We start from the raw sequence: 20,524 nt of genomic DNA on the forward strand, positions 1-20,524 counted from the left end.
TATAGCTTTTATTCATTTCTGGGATGTGGGCGTCACAGGCTAGACCACCATTTATTGCCCATTCCTAGTTCTTCAGAAGGTTGTAGTGAGCTGCCTTTTTGAACAGCTGCAGTCGCTGAGGTGTAGGTACATCCACTGTGCTGTCAGGGACAGAGTTGCAGGATTTTGTGACCGTGAAGGAACAGCGATATATTTCCAAGTCAGGGTGGTGAGTGACTTGGGGAACTTCCATGTGATGTACTTCCCAGGCATCTGCTGCCCTTGCCCTTCTAGATGGTAGTGGTCATAGGTTTCGAAGGTGCTGCCTAAGGAACCTTAACAAATAATTCTTAGAAAAACACCCAAAGTATGGCCCTTGGCTGTCCAATAACTACAATCACCAGGTTTGTAAGTTTAAACACAATTAAATTTGCTAATAACTATAATTAAATATGCAGCAAATACAACTGGTTAACCAATATCTAAACCTACCCTCTCCATTAACTCGCTCCACCCTCTATACATATACGCAAGACAGACAAAGAGGGGAGTAAAAATAATGAAAGTAAAAGGAGAAGAGTATTTGTTTCAGATTATTGTCTTCTAGCACTTCCTCCAGTCTCGGCTTTCAGTTCACAGTTCCTGCTTTTAGTCTGTAATTGTTTTTACTGTAGATTCATCCAGGTAGGTTCAGAAGTACATCAGTTACGCAGCTTCTCTGGAGAAATCGAGAGACTCAGAGTCTCTTCGTCGAGAGTCCAGGACTCAACTGTCCTTTAACTGGTTGTCTGAAGTCCATTTCACTAAGGAAGGAGCCAATCACCACCTGTTGCTGGGCAGAATACGGCCTTTTGGCCAATTCATTGGCTATCAACCAACCATATCCCTCCGATCTCTCGGGTGCCAAAAAGTCTGAGTTCTGCTTTCAAAGCTAGCACAGTGTACTGTTTTGTAACTTTTGGGTTACTCACTTACTCTGCTTGACTTAAAGGTATATGTCCATTAAAAATCCATGGATCAAAAATGATAACAGCAAAATAAAAGAAATGGGAAATAAGGGAATCAAAGGAATGGCCCTTACAATGATAACCCCCAGGATGTTGATTTGGGGAATTCAATGATGGTAATGCCAATGAAAGATAGATGGAGTTTAATTTGGATAAATGTGAGGTGTTCATTTTGGTAGATCAAATTGGGGAAATACTCAGTTAATGGTAGAGTGTTTGGGAGAGTTATAGGACAAGGAGATCTAGAAGTACAGGTTCATAGCTCCTTGAAAGTGGAGTCACAGGTGGACAGGGTGGTGAAGGCATTCGGCATGCTTGGTTTCATTGGTCAGAATATTGAATACAGGAGTTGAGATGTCTTGTTGAAGTTGTAATGGCATTAGTAAGGCCACACTTGGAATACTGTGTACAGTTCTGGTCACCCTATTATAGAAAGGATATTATTAAACTAGAAAGTGCAGAAAAGATTTACTAGGATGCTTTCGGAACTTGATGGTATAAGTTACAAGGATAGATTGGGACTTTTTTCCCTGGAGCGTAGGAGGCTTAGGGGTGATCTTATAGAGGTCTATAAAATAATGAAGGGCATATATAAGGTAGATAGTCAACATATTTTCCCAACGGTAGGGAGCCTACAACGAGAGGCATAGGTTTAAGGTGAGAGGGGAGAGATACAAAAGGGTTCAGAGGGGCAACATTTTCACACACCGATTGGTGAGTGTCTGGCATGAGCTGCCAGACGCAGTAGTGGGGTGGGCACAATTTTGTCTTTTAAAAAGCATTTAGACAGTTATATGGGTAAGATGATTATCGAGGGATGGGGGCAATTGGGAGTAGCTTTGTGGTTAAAAACTGGGTGACATGGACAAGTTGAGCGAAGGGCCCGTTTCCATGCTGTAAACCTCTGACTCTAACACCATTGAATGTCAAGGGCAATGGTTAGATTCTCTCTTGTCGTAGATGGTCATTGCCTAGCATTTATGTGGCGCAAATATAACTTGCTATTTGTCAGCCCGAGCCTGGATATTGTCCAAGTCTTGCTGCATTTGAACATGGACTGCTTCATTATCTGATGCTTCGTGAATGGTGCTGAATACTGTGCAGTCATAAAGAACAAAGAACAGAACAGCACAGGAACAGGACCTTCGGCCAACCAAGCCTGCGCCGATCATGATGCCTGTGTAAACTAAAGCATTTTGTGCTTCTCATGTCCGCGTCCTCATATTCCCATCCTATTGATGTATTTGTCAAGATGCCTTTTAAACCCTGCTATTGGGGCTGGTTTAGCTCACTGGGCTAAATCGCTGGCTTTTAAAGCAATCCAAGCAGGCCAGCAGCACGGTTCGATTCCCGTACCAGCCTCCCCGGACAGGCGCCGGAATGTGGTGACTAGGGGCTTTTCACAGTAACTTCATTGAAGCCTACTCGTGACAATAAGCGATTTTCATTTTCATTTCATTTTGGATTTGTTTATTCTCACCTGTACCAAGGTACAGTGAAAAGTATTTTTATGCGAGCAGCTCAAACAGATGTTTCTGCTTCTATCTCCTCCCCGGCAGCATGTTCCAGGCACTCACCACCCTCTGTAAAAAAAAAACGTCCCTCGCACATCTACTCTAAAGTTTGCCCCTCGCCCCTTAAACCTATGTTCCCTAGTAATTGACTTTTCTACCTTGGGAAAAAGTGTCTGACTAGCCACTCTGTCCATGCCACTCATAATTTTGTAAACCTCTATCAGGTTGCCCCTCAATCTCCATCGGTCCAGTGAAAACAATCTGAATTTATCCAACCTCTCCTCGTAGCTAATACGCTCCAGACCAGGCAACACCCTGGTAAACCTCTTCTGTATCCTCTCCAAAGCATCCACATCCTTCTCGTAGTGTGGCGACCAGAAATGTACACAATATTCCAAATGTGGCCTAACTAAGGTTCTGTACAGCTGCAGCATGACTTGCCAATTTTTTTATTTTAAGAATTTTCTTTTATTGGTTTTCACATTTTAAGTTAATTCAGTTCGAACGTTGAGTTAGCAATGTTATACCCATGTGTAGTGTTTGACAAAGACAATCAAGGTGTGGTTGTATTTACACGAGAAAAAATTAAAAAACCAACAATAGTACAAGGCTCGCTAGACGTAATTTACATTTTCCTGTTTTGTCTCCCTTCAGTGACTGTGGGCCCTTCAGTTGCCCCGTCTGTTGTTGGCCCTGGCTTGTGTTTCCCCACATGTTGCTGCCCTCCCGGTCCTCTATTTGCCCTTGGGTCTGTCCCCTGTGGCTGTGTCCCTTGTGCCCTGCGCCCTTCTTATAGGTTTTTCTTCCCCCCCCCCCCTTTCCTTTCCTTTACCATCTGTGGCTCATCTGTGCCACCCCTCCCCTCGCTCTATTGGCTGTTGGCTCCCAGTCGGTGAATGGCTTCCATGTCTTGTGGAAGCTCTCTTCCACCCCTCAGGTGATGAATTTGATTTTCTCCATTTGGAGAAATTCCGATAGGTCGGACAGCCGGTCTGCAGCTATGGGTGCTGCTGCGGATCACCAGCTGAGCAGGATTCTTCGGCGGGTGATTAGGGAGGCAAAGGCTAGTGCATCGGTACCCCTCTCCATGAAGAGTTCTGGCTGATCTGATACCCCGAAGTACTGCCTCCACCCTCACCCCCACAACCTTGAACATTGCCTCAAAGAAGGCTGTCCAGAACTCGACAAGTCTGGGGCAGGCCCAAAACATATGGGTGTGGTTAACTGGGCCTTCCTGGCATCATTTCCATTTGTCCTCCACCTCCAGAAAGAACCTGCTCATTATTTTTCACGTGCGCACCATTTTCAGCTGCATTAGGCTTAGCCTTGTGCATGTGGAGGCGGAGTTTGCCCTATTCAGTGCTTCGTTCAAGAGCCCCCATCCTATTTCTAGCCCTCGTTCTTCCCATTTTTCCTTGTCTTGTCCAGGGGGAATGTGCCTCCTCTAACATTCCCCATACAAGGTCCTTCAGTTCCCTCTTCCCTAAGTCGGCAGCATCCAACAGCTCCTCTGTCAGTGCGTGTCCCAGCGTCCATGTGTATGTTATAATTTCTTTACGGAGGAAAGTTTTGATTTGTAAGTGTCGCAGTTTGTTCCCTTTGGGCAATTGAAACCGTTCTAGCATTACTAGTCTGTCGTCTGTGTAAAAATCCCTAATTGTCAGTATCCACCCACCCTTCCTCCACCTTTTAAAGGTGGCGCCATTGTGGCTGGTACGAACCTGTGAATGTTGCAGATGGGGGCCTCGGTCGACATTTCTGTCAGGCCGAAGTGTTGCCTTAGCTGACTCCGTGTACAGAACATGGCTATTACCAATGGGCTTGCAGAGAGTTTGGCTGGCGGGGATGGGACCTTTGCTGTGGTAAGGGCCTGTAGGAACGACACTATGCAGGAGGCCTCCTCTAACCCATTCTGTTTCCGGCTCCCTTCCCCATCCTCTCATTGTTTCTGCTGTGGCCGCCCAGTGGTAATTGCAGATTTGGGAGGGCCAGGCCTCCCATGCTTTTCTTTCTCTGCAGGATATTTTTGGGGACGCTTGGACGTTCTTCCACCATCTCCCCCCCCCCCCCCCCCCCCCACCCTTCTCCGCCCAACACACACACAAACGCCATTATCATTTTGTCTACTGTGTTAAAAAAGGCCTTTGGGATGTAGATTGGTATGGACCTGAACAGGAAGAGGAAGCTGGGCAATACATTCATCTTGATCGTTTGCACTCTCCCCACCGCGGACGGTGGGAGTGTCCTATCTCTGCAGCTCCTTTACTTCCTCCACCAGACTTGTCAGGTTCCATTGGTGGATCCATGTGCAGCTGTGGGCAATTTGGATTCCTAGGTAACAGAATTTGTTTTAGGCTTGTTTAAATGACAGTCCCTCCAGCTCTGCCCCTCTCCCTTGCAAGTTCACTGAGACGATTTCACTTTTGTTCAGGTTGAGTTTGTAGCCAGAGAAGGCACCATATTCTTTCAGGAGCTTTATTATCCCCTCCATGCTGCTTTGGGGGTCCGAGATGTAGAAGAGCAGGTCATCCGCAGAGAGTGAGACTCTGTACTTTCTGTCCCCTCTCTGGATCCCCTTCCAATTTTTTGCCGTTCTGACGGTGATTGCCAGTGGTTTGATTGCCAGAGCGAATAGAAGCGGGGACAGCGGGCATCCTTGCCTTGTGCCACTGTACAGCTGGAAGTATTTAGAGCTGGTGGTGTTAGTCCGCACGCTCACCGTGGGAACGCTGCACAGAAGTTTCACCCAGGTGGTGAACCCTACTCCAAGCCCAAACCACTCCAGTACCTCTATGAGGTCCTTCCACTTGACCATGTTTAAGGCCTTTTCTGCTTAAAGGGAGATGGTCATCTCTGGTGTTCCCTTCCCGGATGGGGTCATTATCATGTTCAGTAGGTGCCTGATGTTAGATGTTAGCTGCCTCCCCTTAACAAAGTCCGTCTGGTCCTCTGCGACCATCTCTGGTAGGTAGTTCTCAAGTTGCCTGGCCAAGATCTTGACCAGTATTTTCACGGCTGTGTTAAGCAGAGGAATGGGATCTATAGGACCTTCATTAGGTTGGGTCTATATCTTTCTTGGGTATCAGCGAGATTGAGGCTTATGCCCCTTGCTAGTGAATCTGTGAACATCTCCTGCAAGTGCAGGACCAGTGCTGGCGTGAATATCTTTTAGAGGTCCGCTGGGAATCCATCTTCTCCCGGGGCCTTCCCTGCCTGCATGGAGTTGATGCTCTCCATGACTGCTCCCAGTTCTAATGGTGCTTCCAGCCCCCACAACTGTAGTGATATTATGGTTGTGTTTTAATTCACCAACTGACCACTAGGAGTCTCATTAGTATATAAGCGGCTGTTAGAGTCAGATGACCTCCGACTGACTAGGCAGCTGGGAGAGAGATAGTACATGTTCATACTATTATTCATCTGTTGTTTTGTATATATTTGATCCTCAATTAATGTTAATAAATTGTTTATAGCTTTAGCTACAAGTGCTCTTGTAATATAAAGCAGGCCATCCGACAAGAACAACACCAGGTTAAAGTCCAACAGGTTTGTTTTGAATCACTAGCTTTCGGAGCGCAGCTCCTTCCTCAGGTGAAGGAGCTCACATTCACCTGAGAAAGGAGAGCGCTCCGAAAGCTAGTGATTCGAAACAAACCTGTTGGACTTTAACCTGGTGTTGTAAGACTTCTTACTGTGCTCATCCCAGTCCAACGCCAGCATCTCCACTTATTGGAAGAAAGCACTCTGGATGCTGCCCTTTTTCCAAAAAGGCGGGAAAGTTCCAGCAGCTCCTCACACACCAATAAACAGGTTAAAGATCAGGACGAAGAATTTCTGTGTAAAAGATGTGGTCAAAGACACAAATGAAGGCAGGGTCCAGCGTTTGGCAAGTTTTGTTCCACATGCAAAGGAAAAAATAACTTTGCTCAGAATTGTTACTCTAAGCTCAATCCCAGATCAGTCTGCCCAGTGGAAAACACAGTCTCCAGTGCTGAAATATCATTGTTTGTTGGAGTAATAACAGAGAAGAAGAATTTTTTGGAGACATCAAAAAATACTTTAAAAAATGAAAACTGATACTCCATTTAAAATAAATGCGGTTGATGAGGACAAATGGCTGCTACCACTTGAAGTGAACGGTACAATGGTCCAATTGAAGTTAGACACTGGTGCCAAAGCCAATTTAATCAGCATGACTGATTTTAAAAATCTAAATGGGCGAACCCTAGCAATGACCCTCTCAAGGCGAACTGAAAGCTCACCATGTTAGTTAGCCAGGTCTCCGACTTCAGGGGCTTTGAGTCTCTTCAAGTTAGCAGTATCCATGTCCGGACTACCAGGTAAACAAAGGCCAGAACATCTGCCTCTTTCTCCCCCTGGACTCCCGGGTCTTTCGACACCCCAAAAATCGCCACCCTGGACTCATTACCACCCTTGTTTTCAATACTCTGGACATGACGTCCACAAACCCCTGCCAATATCCCCTAAGTTTTGGAAACGCCAAGAACATGTGAACATGGTTCGCTGGTCCTCCCGCACATTTTACACACCTGGCCTCCACACCAAAGAATCTACTCATCCGGGCCATTGTCATGTGGGCCCGATGGACCACCTTGAATTGGATCAAGCTGAGCCTGGTGCATGTCGCGGTCGCGTTGATTTTGTTCAAGGCGTCCGCCCATAAGCCATCCTCCATCCCACCACCAAGCTCCTCCTCCCACCTACGCTTCAGCTCCTTGATCTGCGTCTCCTCCGCCCCCATGAGTTATTTGCAGATGGCCGAGACGCTCCCCTCTCCTGCCCATCCCCTAGACGCTACCCTATCCTGGATCCCCCTTAATGGCAGGAGTGGGAAGGATGAAACCTGCCTGTGCTGAAAGTCCCACACCTGTAAATATCTAAATTTGTTCTCCCTTGCCCACCCAAACTTCTCCTCTGGCGCCCTCAAGCTAGGGAAGCTCCCCTCTAAAAACAAATTTCCCCATCCTCTCAATTCTGCCCTTCGCCATACTCAGAATCCCCCTCCAAGCTCCCCGGGGCAAACTGGTGATTGTCACATATTGGGGACCAGACCGCTGCTCCCACTACACCAGCGTACCTCCTCCACTGACCCCAAATTCTCAGAGCCGCCACCACTATGGGGCTGGTAGAGTACCTCACCGGTGGGAACGGCAGAGGTGCCGTTATCAACGCCCCCAGACTGGTGCCCCTACACGAAGCTGCCTCCATACGCTCCCAAACCGACCCCAACCCCACCACCCACTTCCTTATCATGGCTATGTTAGCCGCCCAGTAATAATTACTAAAATTCGGCAGAGCAAGCCCCCCATCCCCCCGATTCCGCTTGAGCATCACCTTCTTCACTCGCGGGGACTTACCCGCCCATACAAAACCCAGGATGATTTTATTAACCCTCTGAAAAAAGGACCGAGGAGGGACTTCCGGTGGCGGTGGGCGGGAGGCAGCCGCACGTTGGAGGGCTCCCGTTCGGGAACGGCATTGTTGTGGTTTAACGCCCGGACTTAGGGGCAGAGAAGGCAGTAAAAGTCGGGAGAAAGCACAGTAAAGGGAAATGTCGAGGATCAGTACAAAAATGGCCATGAAGAAAGCAGCTGAAAGTCCGTCGGGGAGTGGAAAGGTCACCGCGGGGTCGGCAAGGAAAATGGAGGCTGGAGCACCAGGGAAGGCCACATTGCTTACGGCTGAAGAAATAACTAAGGTGATGGCCGTGGAATTCGAAAGGCAGTTCATAAAACACATGGAGGCAATGAGGAAGGACATGGGGGCGGTTTTAAAAGTGCTGGAGGAGGACGCGATTGCCCCAGTGAGGGCAGCGGTATTGAACGCAGTGGCGGAGGTACGGGAGCAAGGCGAGGCGCTGAGGGGAGTGGAAGAGACATTGTTACAGCACAGCGATCAACTTACCTCGATGGGGAAGGAGGTGCGGAAGGTGATGGAGATCAACGAGGGTCTGCGAACCAAAATGGACAACTTGGAAAGCAGATCCAGGCGACAGAATCTGAGGATTGTGGGTCTTCCCGAAGGAGTGGAAGGCCAGAGGCCGACTGAGTATTTTGCCACGATGTTGGCGAAGCTATTGGGGGAGGATGAAGATCTCTCCCGATATGAACTGGATCGGGCTCATCGGTCGGGGAGGTCTGTACCAAAGGAGAGTGAGCCGCCAAGACTAGTGACTCTGTTTTTGTAGGTACAGTGTGAAGGAGAAGTTCCTGTGCTGGGCAAAGCAGAAGCGGGTGGTGCAGTGGGCTGGAGCTGGTATACGCATATGCCAGGATTTTACGGTGGAGCTGGCGAGGAGGCGGGCTGCCTTCAGCCGGGTGAAGAAGTCGCTGTACATCAGTAAGGTGCAGTGCGGCATTGTATACCCAGCTAAGTTTTTAAAAAACTCATTTTTATTCAAGTTTTTCAACAACAAATTTTCTCCCCACAGTTAAAGTCAACAAGGTATGGTTCTACACCGAAACAAGAAAAGAACTCTCCCCCCCCCCACTCCCAAAACAGAATAATAAATAATAACAAACAACAATACAAGGAAGAAGAAAATAACAAGCCCACCGTCGCAAAAACAAACCCCCTTAACCAGCCCCGAACCCACCCACCCCAGTACCTCCCCCCCCCCCCCCAGGTTGCTGCTGAGACTGACCACCCTCTACCCCTTTGCCAGGAAATAGAGAAAGGGCTGCCACCGCCGAAAGAATCCCTGTACCGACCCCCTCAGGGCAAACTTAACCTTCTCCATCCTGATGAACCCAGCCATGTCGTTGATCCAGGCCTCCGAACTCGGGGGCTGCGTGTCCCTCCACTGTAACAGAATCCTGTGCCGGGCTACTAGAGACGCAAAGGCCAGAATGCTGTCCTCTCTCGCCTCCTGCACTCCCGGCTCCGTAGCTACCCCAAAGATCGCGAGCCCCCAGCCCGGCCTGACCCTAGACCCGACCACTTCCGACAAAGTCCCCGCCACCCTCTTCCAAAACCCCTCCAAGGCCGGACATGCCCAAAACATATGGGTGTGGTTCGCTGGGCCTCCCGAACACCTCCCGCACCTGTCTTCCCCTCCAAAGAACCGGCTCATCCTGGCCCCTGTCATGTGCGCCCTATGCAGCACCTTCAGCTGAATTAAGCTGAGCCGTGTGCAAGAACAGGACGAGTTCACCCTCTCCAGGGCGTCCAACCACATTCCATCCACAATCTCTTCCCCAGCTCTTCCTCCCACTTCGCTTTGAGCCCCTCTACTGAAGCCTCCTCCTCCTGCATCAACTGATAAATTGCCGAGATCTTCCCCTCACCAACCCACGTCCCCGAGAGCACCCTATCCTGCACCTCCCTTGGCGGCAGCCGCGGAAACTCCGCCACCTGCTGCTTAACAAATGCCCTGATCTGCATATACCTGAAAGCATTCCCACGGGGGGAGGTTCCATTTCCCTTCCAGCTCCTCCAGAGTCGCAAACTTCCCATCAAGGAAGAGGTCCCCAATCTGTCTGATGCCTGCCCTGTGCCAACTCCCAAATCCACCATCCATTCTCCCCGGTGCAAAACGGTGATTGCCCCGTATCGGGGCCCAGACTGAGGCCTTCACTTCCCCCCTATGCCGCCTCCACTGCCCCCAGATTTTTTTTTTTTTTTTTTAAATGAACTCCAAAACGATTTATTACAGTCAAGAGGACAAACAACATTAGTCGCAAAAATGACATTATGAAAAAAGCCTGGACCCGATTCGCAGTCAGGAGCTACTTAAGAAAACGCCTCACAACAAATCCTCAGCAGACTGGAAATTAAAAGTCTCAAATCGTGCAAACTCTATAATAGCGACTTAAAATACTTTATTCCGATCAGAAATTACAAAGCCAAAGCGCAGAGTGGACAGGGCAAATCCCTAAACCAGCTCCAAGAAAAAAAAAAATCAAATTCGTGGCACCGCGCAAGAGATTAAATCCATGCCGACATCAAACTCGAGGCTACAGGTTTTGAAAGTAGCTCCCAGTGTCCACAGGTTCTGTATTTATAATGACCGATATGCAAATGAAGGATAGAAGATGGAGCCAATTTCTATTGGACAGCCAGCAAACTACAAACCAGCAAATCAGAAACTAGAGAGCTGCACAATGCCTCCCCACCCCGCGCGCGCCGTTAAAGCCAAGCTCGGTGTGTGAGAAAGTCCATCTTGGATGCCGACCATGGAAAGGGCCGTCTAACCGCCGAAGCCGTAGAGAGTGCGGCCCTGCCGCTTCAAAGCGTAAACTACATCCATTGCGGTCACCGTCTTCCTCTTGGCGTGCTCGGTGTAGGTGACCGCGTCCCGGATCAGGTTCTCCAGGAAGACTTTCAGGACGCCGCGGGTCTCCTCGTAGATGAGGCCGGAGATGCGCTTGACGCCGCCTCGCCGGGCCAGCCTGCGGATAGCCGGTTTGGTGATCCCCTGGATGTTATCACGGAGCACCTTCCGGTGCCGCTTGGCTCCTCCTTTCCCCAGCCCTTTGCCGCCTTTGCCGCGTCCCGACATCCTGCACGATCACAGCCACCACCTCAACAACTCCAAGCGGACTGAACTCCGGGCGCTTTGTCCTCAGATCAGATATTCAGGCGGCCTGCCCCCAGATTTTGAGGGAGAGAGGAACACTGGCTGTCGTTGTACATAGATGATGTACTGTTGTACGTTGCGGATCCGGCTGAGGGGATGCCAGAGGTGTTGAAGATACTTGAGGAGTTTGGGGACTTTTCGGGTTACAAGCTCAACGTGGGGAAAAGTGAGCTGTTTGTCCTGCACCTGGGGGATCAGGACAGGGAGATAGGTGAGCTCCCGTTGAAGAGGGCGGAGAGGAGCTTTAGATACCTTGGGGTCCAGATAGCTAGGACCTGGGGAGCCATGCACAGGCTTAACCTTTCGAGGCTGGTGGAGCAGATGGAGGAAGAGTTCAGGAGGTGGGACGCGCTGCCGCTCTTGTTGGCGGGCAGGGTCCAGTCGATTAAGATGACGGTGCTCCCGAGGTTTTTGTTTCTTTTCCAGTGCCTCCCCATATTGATCCCAAATGCTTTTTTCAAAAGGGTGAATAAGTCTATTCTCGGGTTCGTGTGGGCACGGAAGGCCCCGAGAGTAAGGAGGGTATCTTGGAGCGAAGAAGGAAGGTAGGAGGTTTGGCATTGCCCAACCTGTGTGGGTATTACTGGGCGGCGAATGTGGCAATGATTCGCAGGTGGGTGATGGAGGAGGAGGGTGACGCATGGAAGAGATTGGAGGTGGCGTCCTGTGTTACGAGTTTGGAGGCTTTAGTGACGGCCCCACTTCCACTCCCCCCGGCAAAGTACTCCACGAGTCCGGTAGTGGTGGCGTCCCTCAAAATCTGGGGGCAGTGGAGGCGGCATAGGGGGGAAGTGAGGGTTCTTTGGAGCTTGGGCATGTATGCGGGGTCTCTTACCCCCTTGCCCGGCCGCAGGAGCACCAAGAAGTCCCCGGGCAAGGGGGTAAGAGACCCGGGCGGGGGCCTCCACGCTGGCTGGTTTAAGCCGGCCAGTGAACGGGAGTGAGGTGGGGGGAGGGGCTGTGGCAATCGGAGCCTGGCAGAATAGGGCCCGATGAGTCTAGCCGGGGTGGGTGGATGGGGGAAAAGAACGGAGATTGGGGTGAGGATTTTTGTAAGAGGAAGTGGAGGGGAGGAGCCTCCCCTTGCAATGCATGGGTGTCATCTACGGTACTCTTTCGGGGATTGAATGGTATTGAATGTTAGGGGGCGGGGTGATGGGAGGGACTCTATAGGTTAATGGTGACCATAGGCGATTCCTAATTCCTTTCTCTTTTATTTCTCCTTTGTTTGTCCCACCATGGGAGGGTTTGTTCTATTTGATGTTTATATTGTCAGGTGGGTCGTTGCTTGGGGTGGTGGGAGGATGGGATCATTGTGGTTGATAAGGAAATTGACTTTGTATTTGTTACCATTTACTGCTTGTAGGTGGGGTGTAAATTCTGGAGAAAATGTGAAAATGGGGAATAAAAATATTTAACAAAAAAATAAAAGGACCACGGAATGAAAATTGGGAGACACTGAAATACGAACAGAAATCTCGGCAGGACCGTCATTTTGACCTTCTGCACTAGAACATAGAACATAGAACAGTACAGCACAGAACAGGCCCTTCGGCCCTCGATGTTGTGCCGAGCAATGATCACCCTACTTAAACCCACGTAACCCGTATACCCGTAACCCAACAATCCCCCCATTAACCTTACACTACGGGCAATTTAGCATGGCCAATCCACCTAACCCGCACATCTTTGGACTGTGGGAGGAAACCGGAGCACCCGGAGGAAACCCACGCACACACGGGGAGGACGTGCAGACTCCACACAGACAGTGACCCAGCCGGGAATCGAACCTGGGACCCTGGAGCTGTGAAGCATTGATGCTAACCACCATGCTACCGTGAGGCCCCAAAATGAATGAATCCAGCCCTCAATTAGATCACCCCTCAACCATCTCATATAACCTATGATTTTTTTTTAAATTTAGAGTACCCAATTATTTTTTTTCCCAATTAAGGGCAATTTAGCATGGCCAATCCACCTAACCTGCACATCTTGGGGTTTTAGAGGTGAAACCTATGCAGACATGGGGATAATGTGCAAACTCCACACGGACAGTGACCCAGGGCCAGGATTTGAACCCGGGTCCTCAGTGCCGCAGTCCCAGTGCTAACCACTGCGCCACATGTCGCCCTGGGGGACACTCTCCCAGCTAATGACAGCTGAAGCGCATCCCATCTCCGAAACTCACCCCTCATCTGTTCAACCAACCGGGACAAGTTCAACTTGTGTAACTGGCACCAGTCATGCGCCACTTGTATCCCTAAGTGCCTGAAACTGTCCTCTACTAACCTAAACGGCAGCTCCCTCAGCCGACCCTCCTGACCCCTTGCCTGGACTACAAACATCACACTCTTTGTCATATTCAGTTTATAGCCCGAAAACCGACCAAATTCCCGCAAAATCAACATTATTTCGCCCATTCCTGCCCCTGGATCCGATACGTATAAGAGCAGGTCGTTCGCGTACAGTGAGACTCTCTGTTCCACCCCCCTCGAACGAGCCACTGCCAACCCCTTGAAGCTCTCAGAGCAATTGCCAGCAGCTCTATAGCTAGCGCAAACCGTGTCGCGTCTTTTCGTCCGACGTCATTTCGTCCAACGACACTTCGTCCACGTCTTTTGGTCCAACGTCTTTTTGTCCGCCCGTCTTTTGGTCCAACGTCACTTCGTCCAATTAACCAATTACAAATCAACTCCGTATAAAAGCATTTAATTGATAGAAAGCAGGCACAATACAGCAAGTGAATTTAATTGCTAAAATGCAAGTGATTGATGAAATGCAAGTAAAATGCAAGCTGAAAAATGCAGTTAAAAAGTTAAAAAATCTAAAAATGCATTTAAAAAGATCTAAAAGTTTACTAAGGATGAATTCCCGAAATTACTTAAAATTGATGTAAATTGTGAGCAACATTCCTCAAGAAATCAATTTTCGCTGTAGGAACATATTCAACGACCAATCTTTTGAGGCGTTCAGTTATTTTCTTGTATCGCGTACATGACGTCGACTGATCTCCCCGAAGAATTTGAGCCTTTTTGCCTATTATTAGCCCTTCCCTGAACTTTGCCATTTCTGGATGGGCGAATTCGGGATTAGGAAAGAGACCGATAATATCTATCCTTTAACGAGGCTCGTTAAAGGGGAGAGAACGATAATAACTATCCTTTAACGAGGCTCGTTAAAGGAAAGAGGCTGGTAATAAAGATCCTTTATTGTATATTATGTGCATTTGAGAAGATTTCTATTTACAAAAGTTAAAGTGGAGTGGAGTGCTACTAAGCAAGTTTGGTCATGCTAAATTACTATGCTACTAAAAAAGTCTTTGACAAAAAAAATCATCTGACAAAAACACGTAAAAAGTCACAAAAATTCTTTGACAAAAAAAATCATTCGACAAAAACACTCAAAAAGTCACAAAAATTCTTTGACCAAGAAAATCATCCGACAAAAACACGTAAAAGTCACAAAAATTCTTTGACGAAAAAAAATCACCGGACAAAATGACGTTGGACCAAAAGACGAGCGCACAAAAAGACGTTGGACCAAAAGACGTGGACGAAGTGTCGTTGGACGAAATGACGTCGGACGAAAAGACATAGCACCAGCGCAAACAACAGTGGGGATAGGGGGCACCCCTGTCTTGTCTCCCGGTACAGCCTAAAATAGTCCGAGACCGTCCTATTTGTACTTACACTAGCCTCCGGGGCCTTGTACAACAGCCTGACCAGTCAATAAAGCCCCTACTGAAACCAAATCATCCCAGCACCTCCCATAGATAGTCCCAGTCGAACCCCTTTTCCGCATCCATTGCCACCACTACCTTAACCTCCCTACCCTCCGGGGTCATCATGATCACGTTGAGCAGCCTTCTTGTATTGGCCACCAACTGCCTGCCCTTGACAAACCCGGTTTGATCCTCCATAATCACATCCGGCACACAATCTTCAATCCTGGAGGCCAAAATCTTGGCCAGGAACTTGGCATCCACATTAAGCAGGGAGATCGGCCTATATGACCTGCATAGCTCCGGGTTCTTGTCCCGCTTCACTATCAACGAAATAGTGGCCTGTGACCTCATCAGGGGCAGCACTCCTCTGTTCCTTGCCTCATTGAAAACCTTAACCAGCAACGGCCCTAAAATCCCCGGAAACTTTTTATAGAACTCCACCGGGTACCCATCCGGCCCCGGGGCTTTACCCAACTGCATTGCCTTCAAGCCCTCAACTATTTCTTCAGCCCTAATTGGGGCCCCCAGTCCATCCACCCTTGGGAAGGTCAGTCCATCCAAAAAGCGCCTCATCCGCTCCAGCCCCGTGGAGGGTTCCGAGCAGAAGAGCCTAATGTAAAAGTCCCTGAACGCCCTGTTTAGCCCTGTCGACTCCCCTACCAAGTTCCCATCCCCATCAACCACCCTCTCTATTTCCCTGGCCACCTCCCTCTTCCTAAGCTGCTGTGCCAGCATTCTGCTGACCTTCTCCCCATGTTCATAAAACGCCCCCCTCACCTTTCTAAGCTGCTCCACTGCCTTACCTGTGGACAACACCCCAAACTCAGCCTGCAGCTTCCGACGCTCCCTTAAGAGAGCTCCACCATCGGGGTCACCACGTACCTCCTGTCTATCTGTAAGATCTCCTTAACCGTTTCTGCCCGATCCTTCCTGTCCCTTTGCGCCCAATCAAAATCAGCTCCCTTCTCACACTGCCTTCAGCGCTTCCCAGACCATCGCTGCTGAGACCTCCCCTGTGTCATTAACCTACAGGTAATTCTGCATGCACTTTCTCAGCCTCACGCACACCGCCCCGTACGCCAACAACCCCACATCCAACCTCCATTGCGGGCGCTGGAAACTCTCCTCACTAACCTGCAGTTCCACCCAGTGTGGGGCATGATCCAAAATAGTGATGGACGAATACCCCGTGGCCACCACCCCTGGCAGTAAATCCCTGCTCAAAATGAAAAAGTCTATCCGGGAATAGACCTTGTGAACATGCGATTAGAAAGAAAACTCCTTCCCCGTCAGCTGCCTAAACCTCCATGGGACGACCACCCCCCCCCCCCCCCCCCTCCCCCCCCACCAATCTTCTCCATGACCCTATCAGTTCCTCTGCCATTGCTGGCACTCTCCCCGTTTTTGAACATGACCGGTCCAGGCCAGGGTCGATGACTGTATTAAAATCCCCTCCCATAAACTCCTCATTATAAATTCCATGTCATCCCAATTTGGCGCGTACACATTAACCAAGACCACCTTGCTCCCCTCCAGCTTACTGCTATCCATGACATAACGCCCCCCCCCCCCCCCCCCCCCCGTCCGAGACTATACTGCCCACCAGAAATTGCACCCGTTTGTTGATCAAAATCGCCACCCCTCTCGTCTTGGTGTCCAGCCCCGAATGAAAGACCTGACCGACCCAACCCTTCCTCAACCTGACTTGATCCGGCTCTTTCAGGTGCGTCTCCTGCAACATAACCACATCCGCCTTCAGAGCCCTCAAATGCGCGAACACACATGCCCTCTTGACCGGCCCATTCAACCCCCCAAACATTCCAGGTGATCAGCCTAGTTGGGGGGCACCGTGCCCCCCCCCCCCCCCTCCGGTGATCAGCCATCCCCTTTCCTGGGCCCGCCACCAGTCCATGCGCCACGCCTCCCTCGGCCCGCCTCCTGGCAGCCCCCCACCACCGACCTCCTCTCTGTCCCGAAACCTAAGTCCCTCCCTTGTCAGCAGAGTAACTCCCCCCTCCCCCCCCCAAGCAACAACACTTTGTAACCTACCCCTGCCATAGATTAATCGTATGCACACACCCCCAGTTAGTTTCCGTGGACCAGCTCACCCAGCTAGCCTGGTGACCCTCACCTCCGGCACCAAGAAGTCTCCCACCTATTGTTCTCTCACTCCCCTCCCCTCTGCCCATCGAAACCACTTCCCTCATCAAACTGCCCCAAACAATCACCCAATTAACATAAGAGACAACCCTAAACGGAAAACACAGGAAACCTCCCAATACTGTAAATTAAAGTAATACAAAGTAAAAAGCCCCACCAACCATCTCCCCACCAAAACACCTAAAACCTACAAAAACCAAATACCTTTTACTTCCCCCTTCCTCAACCAAACTCAAAAACAGGAGAAAAACGACAATAAGAACATATATACATCACTCAAAGAGTTGCAATTTAAAACAAAAAGTTCTTAGTTCAGCACCAGCCCTTTCCTTTTAGCAAAGTCCATCGCGTCTTCGGGCGACTCAAAATAATGGTGCTGGTCCCCGTGCGTAATCCAAAGACGCGCCGGGTATAACAGTCCAAATTTCACCTTCTTCTTAAACAGGATTGCCTTAACTTGGTTAAAGCCTACCCTCCTTCTGGCCACCTCCACGCTCAGATCCTGGTAAACACACAAAATGCTGTTCTCCCATTTGCATCTCCACATATGCTTGGCCCACTGGAGAACACACTCCTTGTCCAAAAACCTGTGGAACCGGACCACCATCGCCCTTGGGGGGTCCCCCGGCCATGGCTTCCTTGCCAGAGCTCTGTACGCCCTGTCCACCTCCAACGGTCGGGGAAAAGCCCCCTCCCCCAGAAGCTTCTGAAACATACTCGCCACAAACGCGGCAGCATCCGACCCCTCAGCCCCCACCGGGAGACCGACAATTCTTAAGTTCTGCCAGCGAGCTCTATTCTCCAGGTCTTCCCCCTTCTCCAGCAGCCTCTTTTGCTGATCCTTTAGCATCCCCACCTCCAGCTCAACCACCGTTTGGTGCTCTTCCTGGTCCGCCAGCACTTTCTCCAGCTTCTGGATCGTCCGATCCTGGGCATCCAACCTGCGCTCCAGCTGATCGATTCATTCCATTATCGGATCAAGACAGTCCTGTTTCAACCTAGCAAAGCCCTCTTGAATGACCTGCATCAACTCCTCTATTGATGGTTGGGCCATCACAGCAGGGATCTGAACATCAGCCATATTGACTTCTGCCGCAGCTCCAATCAGCCCTTGCTTGTCTTCTTATTTCTCCCTTTTCGATCCCTTGGGGTTCTTCATTCCAGACACTAATGCAAGGAAACAGTGCCAAATTGACTTTGCCTTCAAATCCAGCACTCAAAAAGGCAAAAAAGTCGGGGGGAAAGGTCCAAAAGTCTGGCCAGAGCGGGAGCCACCAAATTGGCGACCTACTCCCTCATAGTCGCCACCGGAGGTCTGGTCACGCGCTCTTGAAAACCAGAGAAGACTTTGACAACAACTTGATGGATGACAAATATAAATCAGAATCAACGTCAGCTGCAGAGTAATTTAGTTTAGCAGTTCCTGAGCATGAGAATGTCATAGAGAACATTGAATCTTCAAGTTCTGAGCAGCAAGGTCAAACTTTGAGAAGATCAACTAGTCTGAAGAAAACCTGATCGACTCAATTTGGAAACTCTCCTCACTAACCTGCAGTTCCACCCAGTGTGGGGCATGATCCAAAATAGTGATGGACGAATACCCCGTGTCCACCACCCCTGGCAGTAAATCCCTGCTCAAAATGAAAAAGTCTATCCGGGAATAGACCTTGTGAACATGCGATTAGAAAGAAAACTCCTTCCCCGTCAGCTGCCTAAACCTCCATGGGACGAACCCCCCCCCCCCCCCCCCCCCCCCCCCCCCACCAATCTTCTCCATGACCCTATCAGTTCCTCTGCCATTGCTGGCACTCTCCCCGTTTTTGAACATGACCGGTCCAGGCCAGGGTCGATGACTGTATTAAAATCCCCTCCCATAAACTCCTCATTATAAATTCCATGTCATCCCAATTTGGCGCGTACACATTAACCAAGACCACCTTGCTCCCCTCCAGCTTACTGCTATCCATGACATAACGCCCCCCCCCCCCCCCCCGTCCGAGACTATACTGCCCACCAGAAATTGCACCCGCTTGTTGATCAAAATCGCCACCCCTCTCGTCTTGGTATCCAGCCCCGAATGAAAGACCTGACCGACCCAACCCTTCCTCAACCTGACTTGATCCGGCTCTTTCAGGTGCGTCTCCTGCAACATAACCACATCCGCCTTCAGAGCCCTCAAATGCGCGAACACACATGCCCTCTTGACCGGCCCATTCAACCCCCCAAACATTCCAGGTGATCAGCCTAGTTGGGGGGCACCGTGCCCCCCCCCCCCCTCCGGCGATCAGCCATCCCCTTTCCTGGGCCCGCCACCAGTCCATGCGCCGCGCCTCCCTCGGCCCGCCTCCTGGCAGCCCCCCACCACCGACCTCCTCTCTGTCCCGAAACCTAAGTCCCTCCCTTGTCAGCAGAGTAACTCCCCCCTCCCCCCCCAAGCAACAACACTTTGTAACCTACCCCTGCCATAGATTAATCGTATGCACACACCCCCAGTTAGTTTCCGTGGACCAGCTCACCCAGCTAGCCTGGTGACCCTCACCTCCGGCACCAAGAAGTCTCCCACCTATTGTTCTCTCACTCCCCTCCCCCTGCCCATCGAAACCACTTCCCTCATCAAACTGCCCCAAACAATCACCCAATTAACATAAGAGACAATCCTAAACGAAAAACACAGGAAACCTCCCAATACTGTAAATTAAAGTAATACAAAGTAAAAAGCCCCACCAGCCATCTCCCCACCAAAACACCTAAAACCTGCAAAAACCAAATACCTTTTACTTCCCCCTTCCTCAACCAAACTCAAAAACAGGAGAAAAACGACAATAAGAACATATATACATCACTCAAAAAGTTGCAATTTAAAACAAAAAGTTCTTAGTTCAGCACCAGCCCTTTCCTTTTAGCAAAGTCCATCGCGTCTTCGGGCGACTCAAAATAATGGTGCTGGTCCCCGTGCGTAATCCAAAGACGCGCCGGGTATAACAGTCCAAATTTCACCTTCTTCTTAAACAGGATTGCCTTAACTTGGTTAAAGCCTACCCTCCTTCTGGCCACCTCCACGCTCAGATCCTGGTAAACACACAAAATGCTGTTCTCCCATTTGCAGCTCCACATATGCTTGGCCCACTGGAGAACACACTCCTTGTCCAAAAACCTGTGGAACCGGACCACCATCGCCCTTGGGGGGTCCCCCGGCCATGGCTTCCTTGACCTGTACGCCCTGTCCACCTCCAACGGTCGGGGAAAAGCCCCCTCCCCCAGAAGCTTCTGAAACATACTCGCCACAAACGCGGCAGCATCCGACCCCTCAGCCCCCACCGGGAGACCGACAATTCTTAAGTTCTGCCAGCGAGCTCTATTCTCCAGGTCTTCCCCCTTCTCCAGCAGCCTCTTTTGCTGATCCTTTAGCATCCCCACCTCCAGCTCAACCACCGTTTGGTGCTCTTCCTGGTCCGCCAGCACTTTCTCCAGCTTCTGGATCGTCCGATCCTGGGCATCCAACCTGCGCTCCAGCTGATCGATTCATTCCATTATCGGATCA

The 20,524-nt window shown here is 50.0% G+C and overlaps 1 protein-coding gene across 1 annotated transcript; it reads right to left on the minus strand.

The window, feature by feature from the left end:
• Window positions 1–10,321: 10,321 nt before the first annotated feature.
• LOC119966343 (histone H4-like) lies at window positions 10,322–11,090 on the minus strand. The gene has a single exon (XM_038797848.1). It carries the CDS (start codon window positions 11,019–11,021, stop codon window positions 10,710–10,712), a length of 312 nt encoding a protein of 103 aa, XP_038653776.1. The 5' UTR covers window positions 11,022–11,090; the 3' UTR covers window positions 10,322–10,709.
• Window positions 11,091–20,524: the final 9,434 nt, after the last annotated feature.

The sequence above is a fragment of the Scyliorhinus canicula genome, chromosome 5, assembly GCF_902713615.1.
Source record: "Scyliorhinus canicula chromosome 5, sScyCan1.1, whole genome shotgun sequence".
NCBI classification, from domain to species: domain Eukaryota; kingdom Metazoa; phylum Chordata; class Chondrichthyes; order Carcharhiniformes; family Scyliorhinidae; genus Scyliorhinus; species Scyliorhinus canicula.